Source organism: Drosophila subpulchrella, unplaced genomic scaffold (genome assembly GCF_014743375.2).
Source record: "Drosophila subpulchrella strain 33 F10 #4 breed RU33 unplaced genomic scaffold, RU_Dsub_v1.1 Primary Assembly Seq25, whole genome shotgun sequence".
Classification (NCBI taxonomy): domain Eukaryota; kingdom Metazoa; phylum Arthropoda; class Insecta; order Diptera; family Drosophilidae; genus Drosophila; species Drosophila subpulchrella.
In genome coordinates this window covers 437,458-464,982 of record NW_023665555.1, presented here as the reverse complement: position 1 = coordinate 464,982, position 27,525 = coordinate 437,458, and the positions used below count along the sequence as shown (strand labels likewise).

The following is a 27,525-nucleotide window of genomic DNA, read 5'->3' as shown; positions in this document are numbered from 1 at the left end:
AGGAAACAAGTCACACAAGAATCGATTTACACAATCGATTACTAGACACCCAAAACGAGCTGCAAGGGGAAATCCAACAGCTCATTAAGAATTATGGCAAGGATTCTGCCGACCGACGCCACCGAGACGGCTATTATTCCGGTAAGCTAACTCAGTTAAACGATCTCTGGCAGCAGTTTTGCGACCTAGATGAAGAAGTCCAGCAAGCGGCACTACCCACTGGAAGTGAGTACTCTTCACGACTAGTAGCACTTAAAGAGCTGGTCGAAAAATATCAGAATATCTTTCTGGACAACATGCCGACTGGAAGCGAGCTTCCGAAGGCCCCCAGACGAACTTCGACCAACATCAAGCTCGCAACAAGAGATCAAGTCAAAGGAGATTCCACAATTGACACGGTGATCCGACAGTTGCAGAGAAGATGCAACGAATTGGAGTCATCATTAACATTAGCCTCGAACGCCCCAACTGTCACCCCAGCCCTACAAAGGCACCTGGATCTCCATTGGGCGTTACTAAGGCAAGCCCACGACGAATTGGATAGCACACCTGGGGCCGCAGCTCTGGCAGAAGCAGAGCTAGCCCAATTCCACACATTATACGAGGAATACGAAATGAAACTGCTACGAGAAAACGACGCGCCAATGAGCCTAAACTTGGCACTTCCGCCAATTAGCATTCCGGAGTTCAACGGCGAGTATCTAGACTGGCCACGGTTCCATGATCTCTTTGTGGAATTGGTACATAACAAACCATATTCGGCCAGTCAAAAACTACATATTCTACAGAGTTCGCTTCGTGGTGAAGCGAGAAACGTCTTGACAGACACAGCCTTCTCACAGGGTGGCTATGACGACACCTGGTTGCGTTTAAAAGCCAGGTACCAGAACGGAAAAATACTAGTATTCGCCGCCATTGCAAAAATTATTGACCATAAGCCTATAGACGGCTCCTCGCGCCAACTAAGGGCCTTGCATGACACTATAAAAAATTCAATGAGTACTCTTAAAAACCTTGATATCAGCACAAAATCCTGGGATCCAATCCTGTGTTTTCTTATCAGAAGAAAACTAGACCAGCAGTCTCTAGCTGCTCTCGAAAATTCAGCGGATGCACCAACGGAAATTCCAACGTTATGGAGTGTACTGACGTTTATTGAGCGGCGCGCTTGCATGCTGGAGACGATAAGCGCTCAACCTACAGCAACACTCCGCCATCAGTCAGTTCACAACGAAGAAAGCTGTAAGATTTGTCACCTAGGACAACATAATCTTAGAGCATGTAGCCGTATCCAGCAAATGGACCCCAAAGCACGGCGCCAAGCCATTATTCAAGTAGGAGCATGCACAAATTGTTTGTCTACAGCTCATAAGGTTGAAAACTGTGGATCACCGACCACTTGTCGAGTCTGCCAGCAACGGCATCATTCACTGTTACACCAAGGACCGACTAGCAATCCAGTGGCCGGCGCAGTAACCGTTGCAGGCTACGACCACGAAGGAGGATATACTTTGCTCGCGACCGCCAAGGTCTCATTACAAGGGCCAAACGGTCAAATACAAACATGTCGCGCTGTAATAGATGGTGGATCACAGGTGAATCTTATTTCAAGGAGAATGGCAGATCTGCTATCTCTTAAACAAAGGTCACCGATTGAAATATCTGGAATCGGAGGAAAGATATCAACAGCAATTAGATCAACACTAAAGCTCTCATCCTGTACATCAGGGTTTGAAAAACTATTAGAGGTATTTATTATGCCCACAGTCATTACAGACCAACCGTCAGTACCGATTACAACCGATCTTAATATTCCCGAGGGACTGCCGTTAGCAGATCCTGACTTTCGGCAACCAGGACCCATTGACCTAACTTTAGGGGTTGAAGTATTTTCTCGTGTAATTACCGGTAAACTTCTTGAACTAGGACCTAATAAACCTTTGGCACAAGGCACAAGGCTTGGTTATGTAATCACAGGTTATCTCAATAAAGAAACCTCATCTGATACGGAAATCAACCCCAATCTAATAGAAAACCGAGATGATTTTGCAGGACCGAACGCTGCTTATGAGCCAACGAAAGATAAAAATCCGATGAATATAGAACCGACGTCTCATCAATTCAAAACCTACAAGAAGGCTGACTTTGGTTCAACATTTCTAAACTTAACCAAGAAAGATCCTAGTTTTGTTGCAGAACGTCCACATACCATAGACGTGCCAAATGATCAAATTCTACGAGGGCACAATTTCAGTCCCCACGGTAATGTAAATTTTATCGCAAAGGGGAGTGTTCAGCAGCATCAAGAAGATGTGAAGGACCTGAATCACAAACAGGAACCGCCGCAGTTGCAGATCCCCCGTGGTCAATGATTTGTTAGGTGCTTTCTATACAATGCGGCCAAGGGCTGACCGACATCACGCCTTTAATTGAGGGTACCCCTCAATGGGGGGGAGAATGTTCGTACCCAAAGGTACTCAACATGACCACACCCATCAAATCAAGCAGTAGCCAAATTGGGAACAGTACCAGGCGCTCAGTAGCACTCACGGCAGATGAGAATTGCTGGTCAGCATATTATATCATATGTCTCACTAACTCACCATCTCACCATCTCACCGTCACAACGATACGCTGACCCGCCAATGCAGTCAGCACATTTGCGGTGTCAGCCGAGCCAACTACGCAACTGCTACCGTAATCATAATTCTGACCTACTTTAGAATATAGCTTCTTTTACTAACCATTACACTAAGCTTCCGTGTTCTAAGTAGAATATAAGCAGGTATCAAATGAAGAATAAATCAGTTATCAACACACCTCATAACTCCGCGGTTCTACTTCCTACCTCTAGGAATAGGGCTCGTAATACACTATCTCAACTAGCAGCTAATCACGTTAGCTCAACCTCAGCGCAGTTCAGCATCGCCTGTGGTCCGGCATTGCAGTAACCATCGTTACCATTGCCGCGACGCGATCGTCCTGCAGGTGTCTACTTCGGTTAGGCACAAACATCCACTGTCAACAAGGCCATGAGTGTTCTAGGGTTTATAAAGCGTTGGTCAAGAGAATTTGATGACCCTTATACAACCAAATTATAATTTACCTCCCTTGTCCGTCCTATTTTGGAATATTGTTCTTCGGTTTGGAGTCCACAATATCAAGTGCACATTGACCGTATTGAGTCGGTACAAAAAAAATTTCTTCTTTTTGCCCTTCGTAGTTTGAACTGGGATCAAAACGTAAGGCTACCTTCCTGTCAGAGTAGATTACTATTGCTTAATTTACCTACACTTGTAAATCGTAGAACAATGCTTGGTACTATTTTTATGCAAAATCTTATTAGAGGTGATATTGATTTTGTAGAACTTGTAAACCGCCTAACTTTCAATGTCCCTGCTAGACTAACACGAAATTATTATCCCCTAAATTTGCCACGATGTACATCAAATTTTTGTCTGCACGAGCCCTTTCGCGTTCTATGTAATAATTATAACAATCTTTACCATTTAATTTGCACATCATCTTCTATCCCGGTATTAAAAACAAATATTTTAACTCATTTGCTTCATTCTTAGTTGCTTCTTTTATTTTCATTTGTGTCCCGTCTCTATTTGTTTTTTGTATCTTCCTCGCGAACTCGCATTTTTGCCCAAATTTATAGAAGGGCCCCGCGCGTAACAAGCACGTGCTTGGTGTCGTTGGGCCACTTGTTTGTACTGCTTGTAGTGCATCAACGTCCATCATATACAACTTAAACTTTACTGAGCACATTGGCATCATGGTTAGTAAGGCAAAAGGGGTTTTTGCCTTTGTCAAACGTTTGTTAAAGGAATTTAAGGACTCCTATTCACCTCAATATGCTAAGTATCAGAACCTTATCGAATCGGTAGGGAACAATTCCTTTTGTTTGCATTACGTGGTAATGGACTGGACTTGTAAGTTCAAGCTACCTTCTTCAAATACAGTTCTCCATCCCTCTAAGGTCACCTCGTCACTTTCGACCTATTGCCCTAGAATTTTGTAAACTAATTTCGTTTCATGTTCGCGATATAATGAACTGTATTTTTTGATATTCACTGAATGCTCTGTAAGTTTGAATGTAACAAACATCTTAAACCCACCTGTCTCTGCCCCCGCCCACTTTACGTGCAGATATTTGTTGACTTTAATGAAATAAATATGAATAAAAAAAACTGTAGTCCTATCACTTTTGGAAAACCACTGTTGCTTGGCTAGATAGCTAAATTTTGTACGCCCGTAACTTGTTATACGTCGTTGAATAAGTATTTTGGAACGCCTTAACGCTTTTTTCCTAAAAACTATAGTTTTAAAAACGGCTCTATTCAAATTTGCTCTTGGGAATACCATTCTTTTAATATTTCAGAATTTCAAATAAAATTTAAAAAAATATCGGACGACTTTATCATATAGCTGCCATAGGAACGATTACTGTTGGATTCCGCACAATTTGACAATCGCTCAAAAAAGCTCGTGTGGATTGGTGCAAAGACATAAAAACAAATTAATTCACTGTGTTTCAAAAGACGCTCATAAGATCGTGTGGATCTTTAAAGACAAGCCGAATCCAACGAAAGTTATTCGTGGAAGAAGAAGCACTTCGAAGCAAATGGTCGCCTGTTTCTGCGAATCGATGATGCACGTTAAATGCGCAGGATTTACTGGCAGAGTCAAAGACTTCATTGATCTGAATTCTGGTCTCATGTGGTCATGTGGATCCTGCAAGGAAATGGTAGTTGAGATGAGCGGCTTTATGAAGCAGACTCGAGACAGCCTTTTGAATCTCTCAGGTGCTTTTAAACAGCTCAATGAGGGGTTCAATTCCGTTTGTGCCCAATTTAATAATAAAAAATTACTAACTGAGTCGCCTAAACGCAAAAAAAACCAGCTTAGCGGCAGTTAACACGGTCACGGTATCCTCCCCTAATCCGAATTTGGTAGCTGCAGCAGTTTCTGTCGACACTGGGGTAAGCGAATTAACTGCGCCTAGGGATACAGCTGATTCAGGTGGAGTCACTGTTTCTCGAAGTCTGGTGGTAAAAAAATCTTCAGTGCCGGCTACGGTGCCGACCGTACCTATAGGTACAGTAGGAACCGATTCTGGCTCTCAGCTTAGTGTGGTTCAATCTGCTGCTGGGGGACGTAAGAAACTGTCAGTTGTTCCTCATAGGAAGCAATTATTTGTTTCTAGATTCACCCCAGATACTACATCTGAGGATGTTTTGGAATTTATACGTGAAAAATTCCCATCCGAGAATATTTCAGTTGAACAATTTCGATTTTCATACGCTCGTAGTATATCCTCTTTTAAAATATTTGCACCGCCTGATGTGTTTAAGGTACTACTTTCTGAAAGCTTTTGGCTTAATGATGATTTAGTAATAAAAGAATTTGTTCCCAATAAACCGAGAACAAATAACAGACCCTCCAATGCGCCAAAAAACTAAAAAGTTTATTTTTGGCTTATCAAAATGTTAGGGGACTAAATATGAAGCTACCCAAGCTTTATGCTGACTCCTCTGCATTTACTGCAGATATTTTGGCTTTTACGGAAACTTGGCTGAAACCAGAGATATCTGACTCTGAAGTTCTGTCAAATAACTTTAATGCCTATAGGACCGATGGTCCTTTTAGAATTATCGTTACAGCAAGTAAGCTTTATACGGAATTCATTAAATAGACAACTAGATCTCGTGTTTGTTTCAGACCCGTCTGAAGTCACGGTATCTAGAATTGACGCTCTTGTTGTACCTGAAGACCGATATCATCCAACAATGGAATTGACAATCTGCCTCCCATGCGTTGATACCCTCTCTCCTTTAGTTCCTCAAACTAAAATGAGATGTTTTCGAAAATGTGACTATCAAAAACTTAACGATATGATTTCTCAATATAATTGGACAGACTTGTACAATTGTATGGATATTGAAAGTGCCACTGAACTCTTCTATATAGTGTTAAATACTTTTTTTAATGAATGCGTTCCTGATAGGCTTCCTTCAAAGCTAAACAGGCCTCCTTGGTTTACCAATGCGCTTCAAAGACTTAAAAACCTTAAAACAAACACCTATAAAAAGTATAAAAAATCGGGTAAGCCATCTGATTTTTCGAAATATGTGGTGGCTCGATCGGACTTTAATGTTCTCAATAGTCATTGCTATTCTATGTATTTAAGTCGATGTAAATTCGAATTTTTAAATGATCCGAAGCAGTTTTATAACTTTGTTAATGCCAAGCGTAAGTCGTCGGCATTGCCTTCATCTGTACGTTTTAACTCAATGGAGGCATCGACGGATTCTGAAATTGCTGATTTATTTGCCGAGTTTTTCCAAACTACTTATAGTTCGGTTGCTTGATCAAATTCTAACTACCCTAATCCCTTAAATAGGGCAAACTGTATTTTTACCCCTGAAATTACGGAAAGTTCTCTCATAAGAGACTTAGCAACAACAACGCCAACTTATTCTCCCGGTCCAGATGGACTCCCCGGGTGTGTGCTTAAGTTTTGTGCGTCGACCATATGTAAACCGATTCTTAAACTTTTTAATTTGTCTATTTCATCATCAGTTTTTCCTACTATCTGGAAGGACTCTTTTATCATTCCACTTCACAAAAAGGGTGCGAAGGCGGATGCCCAGAATTATAGAGGTATTTCCAAATTGTCGGCAATTCCTAAAGCATTTGAACGTATTATTACTTCTCATTTGCAACATTTATGTTCCTCGCTAATATCACCGTGTCAGCATGGTTTTGTTAAGCGAAGATCGACCACCACCAACCTTCTTGAATTGTCATCTATTGTAATAAATGGATTTAAGAAAAAAATGCAGACTGACGTTATATATACAGATTTTAGTAAGGCCTTTGACTCTGTCAACCACTCTCTTCTATTATTCAAATTAAATCAGCTTGGGTTTCCATGTAAGCTATTAACTTGGATTTCAAGTTATTTGAATGGTAGGACTCAGAGGGTTATATTCAAGAACGCTGTTTCAAAATTGATCTACGTGACATCTGGAGTGCCTCAGGGTAGTCATTTGGGTCCTTTGCTGTTTACTTTGTTTATTAACGATCTTCCCTCTACCATAAAACATTCTCGTGTACTAATGTATGCTGATGATGTTAAGCTTTGTTTATCATATAACGATATAGCTTCGGGTTCCAACTTACAGTCAGATATTGATTGTTTTCAGGGATGGTGTGAGTATAACCTTTTAAATTTGAACTGCCTTAAATGCAACGTTATGACTTTTTATAGGGGTACTCCTACTTTTGTTAGTTACTCTCTTCAAAATACGTCACTCGACCGTATATATTCCGTTAATGACTTAGGCGTTCTTCTGGACCCAAAACTTAAATTTGACTGCCACATAATGTCCACTGTCAACAAGGCCATGAGTGTTCTTGGGTTTATAAAGCGTTGGTCAAAAGAATTTGATGACCCTTATACAACCAAATTATTATTTACCTCCCTTGTCCGTCCTATTTTGGAATATTGTTCTTCGGTTTGGAGTCCACAATATCAAGTGCACATTGACCGTATTGAGTCGGTACAAAAAAAATTTCTTCTTTTTGCCCTTCGTAGTTCGAACTGGGATCAAAACGTAAGGCTACCTTCCTATCAGAGTAGATTACTATTGCTTAATTTACCTACACTTGTAAATCGTAGAACAATGCTTGGTACTATTTTTATGCAAAATCTTATTAGAGGTGATATTGATTTTGTAGAACTTGTAAACCGCCTAACTTTCAATGTCCCTGCTAGACTAACACGAAATTATTATCCCCTAAATTTGCCACGATGTACATCAAATTTTTGTCTGCACGAGCCCTTTCGCGTTCTATGTAATAATTATAACAATCTTTACCATTTAATTTGCACATCATCTTCTATCCCGGTATTAAAAACAAATATTTTAACTCATTTGCTTCATTCTTAGTTGCTTCTTTTATTTTCATTTGTGTCCCGTCTCTATTTGTTTTTTGTATCTTCCTCGCGAACTCGCATTTTTGCCCAAATTTATAGAAGGGCCCCGCGCGTAACAAGCACGTGCTTGGTGTCGTTGGGCCACTTGTTTGTACTGCTTGTAGTGCATCAACGTCCATCATATACAACTTAAACTTTACTGAGCACATTGGCATCATGGTTAGTAAGGCAAAAGGGGTTTTTGCCTTTGTCAAACGTTTGTTAAAGGAATTTAAGGACTCCTATTCACCTCAATATGCTAAGTATCAGAACCTTATCGAATCGGTAGGGAACAATTCCTTTTGTTTGCATTACGTGGTAATGGACTGGACTTGTAAGTTCAAGCTACCTTCTTCAAATACAGTTCTCCATCCCTCTAAGGTCACCTCGTCACTTTCGACCTATTGCCCTAGAATTTTGTAAACTAATTTCGTTTCATGTTCGCGATATAATGAACTGTATTTTTTGATATTCACTGAATGCTCTGTAAGTTTGAATGTAACAAACATCTTAAACCCACCTGTCTCTGCCCCCGCCCACTTTACGTGCAGATATTTGTTGACTTTAATGAAATAAATATGAATAAAAAAAACTGTAGTCCTATCACTTTTGGAAAACCACTGTTGCTTGGCTAGATAGCTAAATTTTGTACGCCCGTAACTTGTTATACGTCGTTGAATAAGTATTTTGGAACGCCTTAACGCTTTTTTCCTAAAAACTATAGTTTTAAAAACGGCTCTATTCAAATTTGCTCTTGGGAATACCATTCTTTTAATATTTCAGAATTTCAAATAAAATTTAAAAAAATATCGGACGACTTTATCATATAGCTGCCATAGGAACGATTACTGTTGGATTCCGCACAATTTGACAATCGCTCAAAAAAGCTCGTGTGGATTGGTGCAAAGACATAAAAACAAATTAATTCACTGTGTTTCAAAAGACGCTCATAAGATCGTGTGGATCTTTAAAGACAAGCCGAATCCAACGAAAGTTATTCGTGGAAGAAGAAGCACTTCGAAGCAAATGGTCGCCTGTTTCTGCGAATCGATGATGCACGTTAAATGCGCAGGATTTACTGGCAGAGTCAAAGACTTCATTGATCTGAATTCTGGTCTCATGTGGTCATGTGGATCCTGCAAGGAAATGGTAGTTGAGATGAGCGGCTTTATGAAGCAGACTCGAGACAGCCTTTTGAATCTCTCAGGTGCTTTTAAACAGCTCAATGAGGGGTTCAATTCCGTTTGTGCCCAATTTAATAATAAAAAATTACTAACTGAGTCGCCTAAACGCAAAAAAACCAGCTTAGCGGCAGTTAACACGGTCACGGTATCCTCCCCTAATCCGAATTTGGTAGCTGCAGCAGTTTCTGTCGACACTGGGGTAAGCGAATTAACTGCGCCTAGGGATACAGCTGATTCAGGTGGAGTCACTGTTTCTCGAAGTCTGGTGGTAAAAAAATCTTCAGTGCCGGCTACGGTGCCGACCGTACCTATAGGTACAGTAGGAACCGATTCTGGCTCTCAGCTTAGTGTGGTTCAATCTGCTGCTGGGGGACGTAAGAAACTGTCAGTTGTTCCTCATAGGAAGCAATTATTTGTTTCTAGATTCACCCCAGATACTACATCTGAGGATGTTTTGGAATTTATACGTGAAAAATTCCCATCCGAGAATATTTCAGTTGAACAATTTCGATTTTCATACGCTCGTAGTATATCCTCTTTTAAAATATTTGCACCGCCTGATGTGTTTAAGGTACTACTTTCTGAAAGCTTTTGGCTTAATGATGATTTAGTAATAAAAGAATTTGTTCCCAATAAACCGAGAACAAATAACAGACCCTCCAATGCGCCAAAAAACTAAAAAGTTTATTTTTGGCTTATCAAAATGTTAGGGGACTAAATATGAAGCTACCCAAGCTTTATGCTGACTCCTCTGCATTTACTGCAGATATTTTGGCTTTTACGGAAACTTGGCTGAAACCAGAGATATCTGACTCTGAAGTTCTGTCAAATAACTTTAATGCCTATAGGACCGATGGTCCTTTTAGAATTATCGTTACAGCAAGTAAGCTTTATACGGAATTCATTAAATAGACAACTAGATCTCGTGTTTGTTTCAGACCCGTCTGAAGTCACGGTATCTAGAATTGACGCTCTTGTTGTACCTGAAGACCGATATCATCCAACAATGGAATTGACAATCTGCCTCCCATGCGTTGATACCCTCTCTCCTTTAGTTCCTCAAACTAAAATGAGATGTTTTCGAAAATGTGACTATCAAAAACTTAACGATATGATTTCTCAATATAATTGGACAGACTTGTACAATTGTATGGATATTGAAAGTGCCACTGAACTCTTCTATATAGTGTTAAATACTTTTTTTAATGAATGCGTTCCTGATAGGCTTCCTTCAAAGCTAAACAGGCCTCCTTGGTTTACCAATGCGCTTCAAAGACTTAAAAACCTTAAAACAAACTCCTATAAAAAGTATAAAAAATCGGGTAAGCCATCTGATTTTTCGAAATATGTGGTGGCTCGATCGGACTTTAATGTTCTCAATAGTCATTGCTATTCTATGTATTTAAGTCGATGTAAATTCGAATTTTTAAATGATCCGAAGCAGTTTTATAACTTTGTTAATGCCAAGCGTAAGTCGTCGGCATTGCCTTCATCTGTACGTTTTAACTCAATGGAGGCATCGACGGATTCTGAAATTGCTGATTTATTTGCCGAGTTTTTCCAAACTACTTATAGTTCGGTTGCTTGATCAAATTCTAACTACCCTAATCCCTTAAATAGGGCAAACTGTATTTTTACCCCTGAAATTACGGAAAGTTCTCTCATAAGAGACTTAGCAACAACAACGCCAACTTATTCTCCCGGTCCAGATGGACTCCCCGGGTGTGTGCTTAAGTTTTGTGCGTCGACCATATGTAAACCGATTCTTAAACTTTTTAATTTGTCTATTTCATCATCAGTTTTTCCTACTATCTGGAAGGACTCTTTTATCATTCCACTTCACAAAAAGGGTGCGAAGGCGGATGCCCAGAATTATAGAGGTATTTCCAAATTGTCGGCAATTCCTAAAGCATTTGAACGTATTATTACTTCTCATTTGCAACATTTATGTTCCTCGCTAATATCACCGTGTCAGCATGGTTTTGTTAAGCGAAGATCGACCACCACCAACCTTCTTGAATTGTCATCTATTGTAATAAATGGATTTAAGAAAAAAATGCAGACTGACGTTATATATACAGATTTTAGTAAGGCCTTTGACTCTGTCAACCACTCTCTTCTATTATTCAAATTAAATCAGCTTGGGTTTCCATGTAAGCTATTAACTTGGATTTCAAGTTATTTGAATGGTAGGACTCAGAGGGTTATATTCAAGAACGCTGTTTCAAAATTGATCTACGTGACATCTGGAGTGCCTCAGGGTAGTCATTTGGGTCCTTTGCTGTTTACTTTGTTTATTAACGATCTTCCCTCTACCATAAAACATTCTCGTGTACTAATGTATGCTGATGATGTTAAGCTTTGTTTATCATATAACGATATAGCTTCGGGTTCCAACTTACAGTCAGATATTGATTGTTTTCAGGGATGGTGTGAGTATAACCTTTTAAATTTGAACTGCCTTAAATGCAACGTTATGACTTTTTATAGGGGTACTCCTACTTTTGTTAGTTACTCTCTTCAAAATACGTCACTCGACCGTATATATTCCGTTAATGACTTAGGCGTTCTTCTGGACCCAAAACTTAAATTTGACTGCCACATAATGTCCACTGTCAACAAGGCCATGAGTGTTCTTGGGTTTATAAAGCGTTGGTCAAAAGAATTTGATGACCCTTATACAACCAAATTATTATTTACCTCCCTTGTCCGTCCTATTTTGGAATATTGTTCTTCGGTTTGGAGTCCACAATATCAAGTGCACATTGACCGTATTGAGTCGGTACAAAAAAAATTTCTTCTTTTTGCCCTTCGTAGTTTGAACTGGGATCAAAACGTAAGGCTACCTTCCTATCAGAGTAGATTACTATTGCTTAATTTACCTACACTTGTAAATCGTAGAACAATGCTTGGTACTATTTTTATGCAAAATCTTATTAGAGGTGATATTGATTCTGTAGAACTTGTAAACCGCCTAACTTTCAATGTCCCTGCTAGACTAACACGAAATTATTATCCCCTAAATTTGCCACGATGTACATCAAATTTTTGTCTGCACGAGCCCTTTCGCGTTCTATGTAATAATTATAACAATCTTTACCATTTAATTTGCACATCAACTTCTATCCCGGTATTAAAAACTAATATTTTAACTCATTTGCTTCATTCTTAGTTGCTTCTTTTATTTTCATTTGTGTCCCTATTTGTTTTTTATATCTTCCTCGCGAACTCGCATTTTTGCCCAAATTTATAGAAGGGCCCCGCGCGTAACAAGCACGTGCTTGGTGTCGTTGGGCCACTTGTTTGTACTGCTCGTAGTGCATCAACGTCCATCATAAAACTGGTCATATGGCGACTGTTCCGCTTGAGCAACGTATGACAGTTAATTCTGAGTGGAACACCACAATTTGTTTGCCTGAAGAACAAGAGAAGACGGATCACTGTGCACCATGCGAGCTCTCACACATCAGCTCAAGCCAGTGCTTTTTTGACCGGCCAAAACGTCAAATTGACGGGTCATCCGGCGTACAGCCCTGACTTGGCACCTAATGACTTCTTATTTTTCCGCACATCAAGGAAAAATGCGTGGTTATCGATTTTCGTTACAAGGAGATGCTATAAAGCGTTCAAAAACCATTTTTTTGAGGTGTGTGGAAAAAATGCGCATTTTCATTATTAGGCTACAAATAAATCAAACAAAAACACCTCTTAACGAGGTAAAAAGTAGTGGCGAACGCGCCTTTAACAAACATTTCTAATATCAACAATTGTGACGAAAAATGATATTACATTCGATAAAATAAATAAACTATATTAAATTTATGATTTCGGCCCGCAACAGTAAATATTTATTTACCTACACGTAAATTTTTTGTTGTAGCGTGCCGAGTTTCTGTTACTGCTACTATTTATTTTAAGAGTTGATCAACCAACTTAATGGCTATGAGACGCATAAAAACCCAAAGAAAAAATAACATGAAACGCGCCTCAAGACGCGGGTTTAATGAGCGCCGAAAGAGCGCCAGGGAATTAGCCAAGGATGCTGCTATTGGTTGGTGTGGGCTAGTAGACAGTCACTGTATCGGCTAGAACGCATATTGATTTGCTCTTTTGTCGTGGTGACGTGATGCTTGTTTCTTTAATACCACGTCACATTCTTAATCCCGGTTTGGCACTCTGTGGACCCCATGACATTTGAGTCTGAAGCGGTACCCCATATTTTTATGCAATATGTCATTGAAGTACTGAGCCTGGGTAGATTGCGGTTTAGCTGTGTTCTGGAACTTTACTTTGGGGTGGATTTGACTTTTTAGAGAGAAGTTGCAGTGAAGAGACTCATTCCCGTTTATCGAGATGTTCCATCTATTCTTCCTTTCGGCGTGCAGGTCCAAGAAGATTTGCGTGATTTGAGTCGCTATATTTCGACACGTAGAGGCTGTATCATCAGCATATGTAGCCAAGAGGGTACCCGGTTCCCAAGGGTACAGCACGTCAGCGGTAAAAATGTTGTTTTAAACCGGACCAAGTACACTGCCTTACGTACTACCCTAGGAACGCCAGATCGAGTGCATCTGAGAGATAACGTTTCTCTTCTCACATCTACCACACAATATTGTTCTTAAAGATACGATTTTACGAGAAGATATTGTGCAGTTGGCAGGAGAGCTTTCAGCTTAAACAGCAGACCATCGTGCCATACGCGATCAAAAGCTTCTTTGACATCAACGATGACTGATGAACTGTAGTGTTTATTTTGACTTCTAAAGCCAAACTGGTGATCTGAAATGGTATCCTGTACTCTGCTTACAGCCATTATTTTACTAAGGAACATTCTCCCGAATATTTTAGAGAAGGTGGGCAACTTATTGGTCGTTAGTACGCTACAAATTTTTCCGGTTTGAACTGGCTTGGGTATTATCGATATCGCAGCACATTTCCACTGGATTGGGAAATGGTGGATACGTAACATGGAGTAAAAAAAGAGAACTAGAAATAGTGTACCCTTCCTAGGTAAGGCCCTGGCAGTTCTGCTGTCAAGGCCATCGAAACCTGGAGTCTTACTGCGTTGCAGCTCGCGAATTTCAGGACAGACATCTTCCGGACTCACATGATGAACAGGTTCGATTGCCGAGGAGGGTGCATTTAGGAATGCTAGGGTTTCATCGGCGTCTTCAGACCAGATTGAATTGTTGAAAGAGCCCTTTCAATTCTTTAGCAAAGGCCATCGAATTTTTGCCCTCTGATCTGGGACTGCGACAGGAAGCTGTCATTTTATATTTCTTGTTGCTCTACCGCGGATAAATCGATACGACTTTGTGGGATTAGCATTGAGGAGCGAATATGCAAAGTATTCACTGTACGTTCTATGCAATAGGTTCTTAAGTTCGTCTGTAGCACGACGATATTCTCTTTTGTCAGCATTCTCTTTTAAAAGGGCATGAGGTGGATCAGATGGGCTATTTGGGCCTTGGTCGCAGGTTGATGATTCAGTAGCATCGTCAATGTTATTAGGAGTGTTCAGATGCTTGTTAAGATTGACTCAACCGTTAATCGCTACCTAAAACTGCAATATATCTGCATTTAAAAGGCAGAATGCACGTCTTGCGGAAAAAAAACGCACGATTTTATGATAATTGCAGATCCTCTGCGATGGCAGGATGATTGGACAGACGATCGACATACCCTCTACCGATTTTAAATCCAATTTGACTCATGGTTGGGCTGTAAAAGCAGAGTGGAGACCAGGGACTGCTTGTGCAAATCCGGGCGCTATTTGGTTTAAGAGGGTGTTTATAAGGGACATCATTGACATCATCATCTGCATTTTGTCAAACCGAGCATCGAGGTCAGCCAGTTTATCTTCAGATCGTAGATACATTTGTTCTTGTCGATTCCATTACAGCTCCCAGTTGGTTATGACGCTGTTTCGCATGTTGCTGCAACTGGGGTCGGCCAACCTGTTGAGGTTGGAGTCGAGAATGACCATTGGTGACATTTGCATATGACGGAGCTCCCACGACATTAGATCGAACAGTCGACCTTTTTGTAGTGGAATTTTGGGGGAGAGCGTTACCCTGGGATTGAACATTTTTTTGACTACTTACTGTCTGCTGGTAGACAACAAAGCTTTGTATGCTGTGTGATTTTCACCACAATAAAGACATTTGACAGGACAAATATATCGTTCGCAGGTCTCTATGGCATGTTTCTGACCACATTTCACACAGCTATGGTCTACAAAACAGTTGTTATTTGTATGATTGACTTCATCATTGTACGATTGTTTGTAAGGTCATTTCGTGAATTTTCTAGTTGATCGAAGATGGCTCTAGTTCAACAAACTCTAGGTTGACGAACTTGGTTTTGTCGAAACGGCTTCTTGGCCTATTTATGAAGCGAACAATATGGTCAAGCAAGGTTAGACTTTCTTTAGTGATTGATTAAGTGATAGCTCTATCTGCAGCAAGGATCGGAAAATCATTGTTTGAATGGCATGTTAGGGAGTATTTAGACGGATGAACGATTTTATCTGTAGATCGGATAGGCCCGTTAACATTCTCGTAGTTATTAATCACAATTGGCGGTGGCTTGAGATTAAGTGGGTGGTTGGTAATGTTGTCTTGACTATTGTTGCTGATGTCATTGTTGATATTATTTTTAATACTGTTGTTGCCTACATTGTTTGTGTTACTGTTTCTTTGATCGACGTTCTTGTTGTTGCTGCTGATACCATAGCCGGAGCTATACCATAGACGGTGCTCGTACTGGGTTGATCCGGGTTGTTTCTCATCTGGCTGGCTGTTTGATAAACGCTTATATATTCATCGGATGTGTCCATGAACGAAAGTTCCGCAAATCAGTTGGCGGATTCATTCGATTTAGGACTATTCGAATTTCTCTGCATTTTATTAGCAGAATTGGGAGACCTATATTTTGGACGGCGTTTGTTGTTACTTGGGGTCCACCAATCTTCATCGTCACCGGCGATGGTTTCCAGCTCGGGTTCTACATCTTGGGATGGTAAAGGTGGGTCGTCGATGGAACTGGTATTAATAAGGGCTGGTAAATCTTTGTAGCGAAGCATTCAGAGCATCACTTATATTCTTTTGTGCTTAAGCCACTTTTTGAATGGATGTCAAATTCGGATTGGGAGTCCGACAATGTAGGCATTTTGGAAGCTGTGCCCTGCTTGGTACTGCTTTACCAACTTCCAGTACACAAACCCCCTTAGAGTAGGTTTCGCGGAAGCTCTCGTGGCCTAGTGGGCAAGGTGTGAGTCTTGCAGCCAGGAGCCACTGGGTTCAAATATTTTATTTTTGTTAGGTTTATGATTAAATTTGAATTTGTTTCGAATAAAAAATTTGAAATAGCGGTTACTTGCAAGATTAGCAAATGAAGCGTCTGAGCACTGAGCACAAAAACAAATTGTTTTGCCACGAAGGTGGACTTATCTATAGAATCGTCACAGAGAATTTTGAAGCGATGCTTAAAACAAGTCTGCAATCCACGATTAAGGTGATTTGGAGACTTGGTTAAGGATAAATGAAATCCCTCATCAATTCGATTTTGAAAGCCTCTAAACTCGAGTCCGTTGAAAAGAGCAAATAACTTATTTTTCCAGAATATAGGGAATTATAATCAGAAATGCAGAACTTGACCACTTGACGATAGAAAAATAAGCGTATATAAGCACAAACTCTTGCCAAGTAAGTACTATTTGTAAAGCCAGTCCAAAAGCTTAAAGTAACACTACCGGCATATCGTAATCAACATAGAATTTTTTGGACGGCTTCCATTATCGGCTACCAAGAATAACTCTTTGTGTACATCGTAACAGTTAATACCAAGTGAGACGAAACTCTCGTTTAAACATTTAATGAATACGTTTCACAGATCGATTGATTTTTCAGATCTCTAGTCGTAAATCCCCAACATAAAAAAGTCTGCCTAAAAATAAAAAAATAGTTTTGCCTTAAGGACAACTTTTCGTTAGGCAGAGATAGCGATTCCTATACACACAGTGAACACTTACATTAAATCAGAGGAGATTAGAAGTGCGATTGTGTACCTAATCTTTATAGTTTAACATTATATCGTAAAGTACAGGTGGAGCAACAAAAACGGCTTTATGCTGATTCTGGGGGATATTGAAGAATTGAAGGCTAATGGTACAGCGTTCCCTTTTAGGAATTTTCCATTTTAAGAACATTCTGCTCGATTTTTCCTAAAATTGTTTTTATTTTTCAAAGCCAAAAAACCTTTCACCTAAGACGAAATCTATTCAATAATGTCTTATAAAGTTCCAGGTTTAATAACAATATTCGTAATAATGTTACATGGCTGAAATTAATTTGTTTCTTTCTTTTTATTCTTTGTCCTTTTCAATAAGTACTGAATGGGTTAAGATATGTATTGTATAATTCAAACGGCATTTAAATTACCTTTCCATTGATGTCAAAGTTTACAATAAGTAAGTTCAAATTATGAGTATATTTAACTTTTGTTTTGTCAAAATACTTATGCCGACCAGTGTACACCTATCCCTCGCTTTGCGTCGTTTCGTTTTGCGTTTTTTCGAAGTTGCGTCGCTTCTTAATTAGAACTAATTTTCACTGTGCGTCGTTAGATTTTCGATGTTGCGTTGTTTTGGGATGAAGTCGTTAATATGTTTTTAAAGGGTGGCAGCACCTTAATTGCACTACGCAATTTAAACGCGGGAGTTCCCCTTTTGTGTTTGATGTGTTTGATTGACGAAGGTATGGATATTTTATTAAAAAACGATCCCGACAGTGTTAAAGTGTTAGTTAAAGTGTCCCAGGCGGTAGCTACGAATATCAATTGCTACAAGGAAATATATTTCACGCTTAAAAAAAAAATGTTTAGTTTACTCGTCAGGGAGTGATTAATTCTAATTTTATTTTTCATAATTGAGTATGTAGTTGAAGAATTTATTTTGTTTTAAATGAATTGGTTTCTTTTTGTTTTCATATGTATAATATGTAATCAAATGAAATGTTATTTTGGTTTTTTTTTAGTGATCGCTTTGCTCAATTTTCTTTTTAAAAAGTAGTGTTTTTGTAACCCTGGAACCCATCATAGAACTTTACATGGTTTGCTATAGAAAATCCTAATTCACTTTGCGTCGTTTCAATTTGCGTCGTATTTTTTTGGAACGTATCCCCGACGAAAAGCGAGGGATAGGTGTATATTTATATATAAACGAAGAAATGAAAATCAGTTATTAACATAAAAAGTGATAAAAAAAAATGTGAAGGTATCGTAAAAACTTTACTTTAACTTAACCAAGACTTTAAAAATATTATATGGTTCAAGAGAAAGAACGGTGGAAGTGTAAAAGTAAAGTTCTGAAAGTTAAAGTTGATAGGGCCAATGAAGATTGCCATGTTCCTTATGCGTCGAATGACACCTACATTGTTCAGGTCCAATGCTCCGTTTAAAATTATAACTTGTGTAGGTATGTTTTTCGCTTTAATGTGTGCTGAAAAATGCATTTTTCAACAAGACAATGATCCAAAGCAAACGTCCCTTTTGGTAAAAAATAGGATTTCAAGACAAAATTTTCAGTTCATGAAGTGGCCCCCACAATCTCCGGCTATGAATCCAATTGAAAATTTATGGAGTCATGTGAAATCGCTATTGGCGAAATAGGCAAGTGGAATGAAGGAACAGTGTGAGAGGACAAAGGACGAATGGTATGCTATTCCCCCAAATTAGTGCAGCGCAACACCCAAAGTAAGCCAGATCACATAGAAGAACTTATAAAGTTAAAAGGGCTGTGGCCACATTATTAAAACAGATTCATAAAAATATTTGTTTACAAAATAACCGCTGTGCAAAACTGTAACATTTGACTTTTTTACAGTTTTCCATAGCATTTTTTAATCCTATTATCAAATTTTCTAGAAACGTAGTGTATGAATAAACCAACAAAACAACGACTCTTAGCGTGCATAAATTAGAACATAAGATACAGACCTTTCAAATTAGAGTATTGCACTTGTGTTACAGTTTTGCTCGTCATTGTACATATATAGCAATGATGTTTACATTTCTATATACTTTACGTTTTTACTTTACATTTTTAATCTACTGCATGTGACGTTACTAACCATGTTCTTGCTAAATACTGGCAGTTCTTTTAATAACTTATTAACTTTTGGCCGATTTGACAAATTTATTGGTTGCCGATAGTTTTGATAGTTTGATTTTTATAAAAGAAACAAAAATTTTTAAGGGTGGTTCTAACTTTTAAACCCGGAACGGTGCAGTGTCTCAGTGTAACTGGTGGTATTTACTTAGTTTCCGGCAAAAGAATATATAAGCTTTGTAGAGCTATCGAACTTTTGGTAATACTCGAGATTAGGGGACTCACCCCCGAAACTCGCGAAAAAATTATCCTCGATGGACCGCGATTTCTTAAGAATTTACGTGCAAAAAGAACTTGGCGGTCGGCATGGTTCTCTTGTAATAGAATTTCAAAGTTTCCGGTTTTGCTATAAAAAACAAGGGTGCTTTTAATCGTAATCGTAAGCCGATTTCCCGCCTGATCATTATTATCGGACTAGAATAAGGTCCTAAAAATGTAGGACATAATAAGACAAATGTAATTATCGAAGTGATCGAAGTAAAAATTTATAAAATGTAGCCTTCTCGCATAAAACGAAAATAAACACGAATAATTACATTTAATTCAAAACATTATAAAAACTTTGTTGTACTTAATCTATAAATTTAAGGAAACACTGAGAAAAATAATTCACACTTCACTTTATTCTCCCGCAACGCTCCACTTTCGACCGCCACATATTCTCTCTCACCAGCGATCAGCTGATCGCAAAGCTGGACAGCGCCGAGCTATGCAGCGAGCTTAACAAAAAACTTTCACCGCTGGAGCTTTACAGGAGCTTTGCGAATTCGACTGCCAAAAGCCCGGGATACTTAAATTCAAATTTTTAATTTAAATAAATATACATCTCAGTCTTAATACTACTATTAAAGACCCTCAACCATCCATCGCAACCGCCAACACGGGTGGATGAGCAATAAGCCAAGGTACCGGCCAATTCCCAAGCCCACCGCGACAGCGTCAGCAGCTCAAAAGGGGCACTGGGGATCGAGTCCGTCAAATTCTGGGCAAATCCCAGTACACCGAAAAACCTGGCAAAAAGTAGGAACTTTTAAAGAAGTTCCAGATGATAAAACAGAAGGTACAGTGCTCACCTAAGGGGATTAAAGAGACGTCGGAGGCTCACCCCGTGTCAGCGCACCCCAAAGTGATAGGGACAGTGCTTAATTTCGGCAGTAAAGAAAAAAAAAACCACCCCAAAGAGAACATTCAGTTCAATCAAACCAAATGGGATGCGGTAGCCAAAATGGCCCCGGATATCTTGAAGGATATAAGGCGTAGAGAAAGAAATCGACGCAAAGAGCCTTTAAGACGAGCGACAACCGCCATCCGTCCCGCGAAGTATAACCTTGCAGCAGTCCCGAGGGAACGGAGCCCTTCCACCTTTTTTCTACCTTAACACACCTTGTACATAATTAAAAAAATATGTACACAAGTCACCGCTATTGCACCAAACCGGTTTAAGTAAAGTTGCAAAATGAAAGCTACAATGATTTCGAGACAATGTTGTAATCAACAAGAAAAGCCACCCAATAAAAGTAAAGTCCACTCATAAAAGGCTGCGAAGCTCATAACCATGGAAAGACACCAACAGGTGACAACATGCGAAGGCCAGTTATATGGTGTAACAAATAAATAGGCAACGCGAGGAGCGACTACCTGGGTGTCAGACGCAGGTGTCAGAGCAGCCAGGAACGCGGAAACCAGGAGCTGAGCGAATCAACCTACAGAGCGAAGAGAAAGATGCTGAAAAATGAAATCAAGGCAAGAAAGGCCAAATGCTTCCAGGAGCTGTGCGTAGCGGCGGAGGCAAAATCAATGGGGTCAGCGTATAAGATGGTCATGAGTAAGCTTAACAGGCACCCAACACCCACCTGCCACTAGCATCTCGGCCACATACTGTCCACCATGTTACCCTCGCAGCCGCAACCTACTTGGTCTCACTCAACGTACCTTACCCAGAGACTGAAAGCGGCTGAGACTGGTTCCCATTCCCAAACCGAACAAACTGAACCAGGACGCATCCTTCCAGCAGCTGGAGCATATATACGAAGACCGCTCCGCTGCCGGCGTTGCTAGCAGCGCAGCTGCTCAGCTTTAAGCCAATTCGACCTTAAGAAATATATTGTAAGACATTCCAATAAAGAAAACCGAACATGAAAGTTGGTCTTGTTGTCTCATTCAATATATGAAAATGTATTCTTTCCTACAGCCATTAAATACTTATAACAAACATTATCATCCTTTAAATAAACTATTTACAACAGTGGTCAATGAAACTAAATGGGATGCGGTAGCCAAAATTACCCCGGATACCTTGAAGTATTTAAGGTGTCGAGAACGAAATCGACGGAACAAGCCATAAAGTAGAGCGGTCCCGCGAATTATAGCTTAGCGACAGTCCTGCAGGAACGAAGCCCTTTCACCTTCTTCTCCTCTTACATACCTTGTACATCTTGTACATATTAAGATTTCTTTAGCTAAGAAAAGGTTCACAAGCCACCGCTATAGCTTCAAAAACCCAAACCAGTTTAAATCTAGTAGCAAAATGAAAATTACCATGATTTCGAAGCGAAGTCGTAATCAACAAGAAAATTCCCACTCAATAAAGTGAACTCCCCTCATATAAAGCTCCGAAGCTCATTACCGAAGTATGATCGTCAAAGAAGTTCGAGTTAGATAATGAGTTTAGTTAAAGACTTGTAAATAATAAATAATAATAAATTGTGAATAAGAATAAGTAAAATAAAGATTTTTTATTAAATCCAAAACCAATTTTGTATACGCGTTACTCGTAGAGTAAAAGGGTATACTAGATTCGTCCGAAAATATGTGACAGGTAGAAGGAAGCTATTCCGACCCTATAAAATATATATTTTCATGAGCCGAGTCGATCTAGCCATGTCCGTGTACCTGTCCGTCCGGATGAACGCCGAGACCTCGAAAACTACAAAAGCTAGAAAGTTGGGATTTGGTATGTAGATTCTTGAGGTTCTGATACAGCACAAGCTGTGCCACGCCAACTCGAACGCCTATAACGCTAACACTAACTTAGTCGAGGTCATCGACTATAGCGTTTTCTTTTGTTTTTACTGTACTAGTAACGGGTACAAAGTCGTTAAATTAAAGGTACATTATGATATAAAGTCTTACTTCAAATAAGTTAACCGGAACTTCATTTTTTAACAAATATTTCTGAACACTTGCAACAGCATTTTTTGAGTATTCCTAAAAAAAATTGAGGAATTAAAAATTGATTAACTGCTTATCAGAGCTACTTGCATAAGTGTGTGACAGCATTTCCTCCATTATAAAGTTATCATAAATTTCCCTTGCCAGTTTTTTTCTTTCTTCGTAACATTCGGTTTTTTCAAAAATTTTTATCTGAAATGCAGAAAAAAGTGTTAAAACCATTTTTAAAATAAATATAAAATGTTGTACCTGTTCAAAAAATTTGAGTTGCTGTATAGGTTCATCTGAATCGTATTCACAAAAGTCTTTGAATAGCAGATAACCTGCAAATAACTTAATTTATTTAAATAACTTATGTTGCGGAATACGTACCCAATACTTCATTGAAAATTTTATGAAAATTAAGTTCGCTTTCTTTTTCCAAATACTTGTACATTACGCTTCTAACGCTGAAAAAAATGTAATCATTTATTAGAGGAAATAATATAACAAGAATGGGACAAGGGACCACGGAAATTTATAACGTTTCTATTACTGAGAATTAGAACATTTATAGGGGTGTCACATAAGCCGTCGCACAGTGGCCATTGGCCCTTTTTATACCCGTTACTCGTAGAGTAAAAGGGTATACTAGATTCGTCGGAAAGTATGTACCAGGCAGAAGGAAGCGTTTCCGACCCCATAAAGTATAAAAACTCTGGATCAGGATCACTAGCCGAGTCGATCTAGCCATGTCCGTCTGTCCGTATGAGCGCTGAGATCTCGGAAACTATAAAAGCTACAATACTGGGATTAGGGATGTAGATTCCTGAGATTCCTGCGCAGCGCAAGTATGTTTCAGTAGAGTGCCACGCCCACTCTAACTCTTATAACGCTTAAATCTGTCTACCGCCGGTGGGTGGCGCATTTCAATCTCGCTTTGCTGCTTGCATATCTCCATTTCCCTTTGGTCCCTTTAGCTGAGTAACGGGTATCTGATAGTCGAGGTACTCGACTATAGCGTTATTTCTTGTTTTGTAATAAGTCCAACGAAAAGTTTTTTTTCAGAAGCATATTTACAAGTCAGCAATGTCAAAATTAAAAAAAAAAGCCATTTTTCGCCAAGTAAAGAAATAATACGTACAAAGTAATAAAAAATGCGTGTTTAATTGAGAGCAACTAAATGGTAATTTTTGAATGGCCATATCTTTTTTAAAAAATTTGATATTTATTAGGATGTGGATTTCCTGTCGGATGATGTGCTTCACCATTTTCTATCCCCACATAAAATATTTGATTTTTGCACTTTTTTGGTCAAAGGAGCAACTCAGTGTCGACGGTTTTCTTAACTTTTGTTTGGAAACCAACCAAAAGATCTGTCGATTTCACAGAACTACCAGAGCAGACATTATATAATTAATATGTAATACATTATTGATATGTTAATATATTAATTTTGATTATCTACAGGATAATATTTTAGTAGCAAACCCCGCCGAGACGTAAATGCAAAACATTTTTATACCCTTGCAGACGGTATACTATTTTCAGTCAGAAGTTTGCAACGCAGTGAAGAAGCCGTTTCCGACTCACTGTGGGAGGAAGTCCACAAAGCGACGAAGCGCAGAACTGAAAATCTGCTGTGATCTTAAAAGGTTATACACCAATTGTAAGGTATCGCTTTGTTTGCCAGATTGTCCTGTACTGAATTAACTACTTGTTATTTCTCTGTACATGAAAGCACACCCACCATGGACATTATTAGGGAAAGCGGTGATCAAGAGGGGCGAGGTTCGCATTGGCTGGACCACCTGCAGTATTAGAGAGCGGAAAATGTCGTGATACAGGGCATTTCGGCAGAAAATGTAAAAATCACAGACTCCCCAGTCCTCCATGAAACCGACTTGCTTCATCTGTGCAGATACCGGCAGCAAGGAGACGAGCCACCAGGCTGGCCAGTGTCTTCCACACGATTTAACTCAACCAAAAGCACTGAAGGGCGACGCAGGAATTTCTGGCGCAAACCAAGCACAACTAAGGGACAGATGTTAGCTTTACAACAAAGTTCTGGCAAAGCTGCTCTGTGGCTGATGCAGCTCGATTTAACGATGTCAGGCCTGCTGACGGCTTCCTGCGGAGCCAGTCATAGGACAGCTTCTCTTACACAGGCGTACCGCCAGGATACCCTCAGCTCTCCAGCCATCGCGTCTGCGTTGTAAGATTTAAAGTTAAGCGGAAGGACAGCGCTATCGGATCAGCAAACAAACTGGCAGACGACGTGGAGAAACCTTGCGATATTAGTATGCCGCAACGGAAGTTGTAACAGGGGGGAGGGGCTTACAGAACGGTTGTGCACCGGGCCCTGAGGCTCTGGATGACATCGTCAGAGTTCTGTTCCCAAAAGATTAAACAACGACTTTCCTCAGGACCTGGTGTTCGACGACTGCTACACGCTTCACTGAGCAGGAAATCCTCTAAACGGCAAAAGCCCTTGTCAATAGAAAGGAGCTAGGCCCAGAGCAATCGCCCTGCTGCTGTATCTGCAAGGAGATTGCAGACCTGTCTAATACGTGTACGTGAAGGTACGTTCCCCGAGCGATGGAAGCGACAGAAGCTCCTGCTTTGCGCTAGGCCTGGCATCTTCCCTTTAGACCGATCTGCCTGTTGAACATAATAGGCAAAGTCATCAAGATGGTGATCGTTTCGAGGTTGGACGCAGCAATAGAGCACGCAGGTTGACTGCCTTCGACCCATTTCGGCTATCGGTATCAGGCGTTTTTAGGAACTCTCTGAATTCCTATTTTTAAGTGTAGCCAAAAAATTTCCCTACCAAAAGATTCTGAGAAAAAGGCCATCAAAATTCCGTTTTTTGCCTCTTTTTATCCGCAATCACAGACGAACGGATTCATAGCTTGTAAGTTCGTCAAAGCATTTGAAAAGTACCACTCTTTATGTGTCGAGCCCCCGTAGTGAATTAATTTTTAGATTCTCTTTAAGGAAGTCATAAACGAAACAACTCTAGTTTACAATATAATATTTTGAAACTGCCCAAGAAGGATGATGGTTGTTCCTGGTAGAATTGGACCACCCTAGATCACGAAACAAAAGTTAACAAAATTTTAAATGAATAAATTCTTTTTAAAGAAATTTTTTTGTTATCTCCGTGTAATTAACTATATCTCGTGTTGCGTAATGTAACCTCTTAATTTTGCCAAATAAATAAATAGGCTACATTGAGTATATTATGAGCTACAATTCGGCAACCTTTGAAAATGTGGAATTAGTTTTTGCTCTGTCCGGGGTAATGCAGTGTCTAGCTAAGGCAACGGTCCATTTCCTTTTGTCATAGCCATGGATGATTGCATTTGGCGGCAGGCTTTAAACGCAAGTTGGTGGCTCTCCTGAAATGTATGAACGGGAAGGAAAAAAGAAAATAGGGCTGAGATGTCAGCCTAGTCGTCTATAGAAAGCGTGAAAGCTACCATCGGCGAGCACGGGGAGAAGCAATCCTCTCTGCGTATCGCCAGCGCATAGTGACCAAAAACGTGCAATAAATCAAATTTTATTGTCGGCCTAGAAAGTTGTGACGCATATCATTCGAAAGGAAATTTATCCACTTTTATCCATAATAAATGTTAAAGTAAACAAATTTTGGGTAATACTCTAGATTAGGGGACCCCTGAAAATGCATTACTTTTTTAAATGAGTTCCTATGAACCTAATAAGGGTTTCAAATGAGTTCATATAAAAATCATTCAAGATTTTTTTTAAGCTTTCTTAAAAGTCTTTTTTTGGCTGGTAGTACATAAGTCGGAACCAGCCGGATCGGACAACTATATCTTATAGCTCCCATAGGAATAATCGGAACATTTTTTTTACAAAATTATATCTTTGGTGTTTTTTAACATATAATCTCCTACGCTTGGAAATAACATTTTTTAATTAGTTCTGAATTTCGAATTTAATTTTATCAAAATCGGACGACTATATCATATAGCTGCCATAGTATCGATCGGAAAATTGGTGGGAGAATAATATGAAACAAATTATAGCTTCGGTGTTTTTTGACATATTATCTTGTACTATTGGGAATATCATTTTTTGTATTTCTAAGAATTTTGAATTAAATTTAATAGTTATAACTGCAACGGTATACAAACTTCGGCATGCCGAAGTTAACTTCCTTTCTTGTTTTTTTTTTTTTTTGTCTACTTAAAAAGCATATCCAAATAATCATGTAGTCATCATCATACGTGGAGCGCGGTCTATGAAGGACACATGATTGATTTTAATGATGATTTTAATGAACACTTTTCCCAACCACCATTGAGGTAAAGTTCCAGGCGCGTTTTTTTATAGTGGTGTCCCCCATAGGCTTAGTCCACGTTTCAGATCCGAATATTTAACTAAGAGTGTCCTAATTAACAACTAAGTCGTCATCGGAGGTATACTAAATATATATATAAGAACTTGAAGAGAGAGAAAATAATGTATGTTAAATATGAAATCAAAACATCGTGAAAGTACAAATTAAAGAACGCTATAGTCGAGAACCTCGACTATCAGATACCCGTTACTCAGCTAAGAGGACCAAAGGGAATTGGAGATATGCAAGCAGCGCCACCTACCGGCGGTAGACAGATTTACGCGTAATGGGCGTTAGAGTGGGCGTGGCAAATTTTTTTTCTGGATCAATCGATAGGTATTGACGAGACCAATACATTTCAGTTAAAATTGTTTATCTAGCATAAAAATTGTGGGCGCCACAGGTTTGGGCGGTTTGTGGGCGTTATAGTGGGCGTGGCATATTCGCTTAACAAACTGCTGCGCACAAGGCTACGGAATCTAAATCTGAGATCCCAATTCTCTATCTTTGATAGCTTCCGAGATATCCACGTTCATACTTACGATTTTTTGAAGTTTGTGGGCGGTTTGTGGGCGTTAAAGTGGGCGTGGCAAACTTTTTTTGGGTCAATCGATAGGTATTGATGCGAACAACACATTTCAGTTCAATTTTAATTCTAGTATCAAAACTG

At 39.4% G+C, this 27,525-nt stretch overlaps 1 protein-coding gene across 6 annotated transcripts in view; it reads right to left on the bottom strand.

Moving 5' to 3' along the window:
- Positions 1-27,525, bottom strand: part of LOC119559595 (G protein-coupled receptor kinase 1) — a 468,201-nt gene that overhangs the window by 315,621 nt on the left and 125,055 nt on the right. For 4 of the 6 annotated variants that reach the window (XM_037872611.1, XM_037872614.1, XM_037872608.1 and 1 more), the window contains exons 2-5: positions 22,883-22,959; positions 22,760-22,833; positions 22,601-22,702; positions 22,472-22,546 (exon numbers count right to left, since the gene is read on the bottom strand). In XM_037872611.1, coding sequence (XP_037728539.1) covers positions 22,472-22,546; positions 22,601-22,702; positions 22,760-22,833; positions 22,883-22,959 — 328 coding nt within the window. Of the gene's footprint in view, positions 1-22,471; positions 22,547-22,600; positions 22,703-22,759; positions 22,834-22,882; positions 22,960-27,525 lie in introns of those variants that run through there. The other 2 variants (XM_037872609.1, XM_037872613.1) reach the window with 2 other exon arrangements.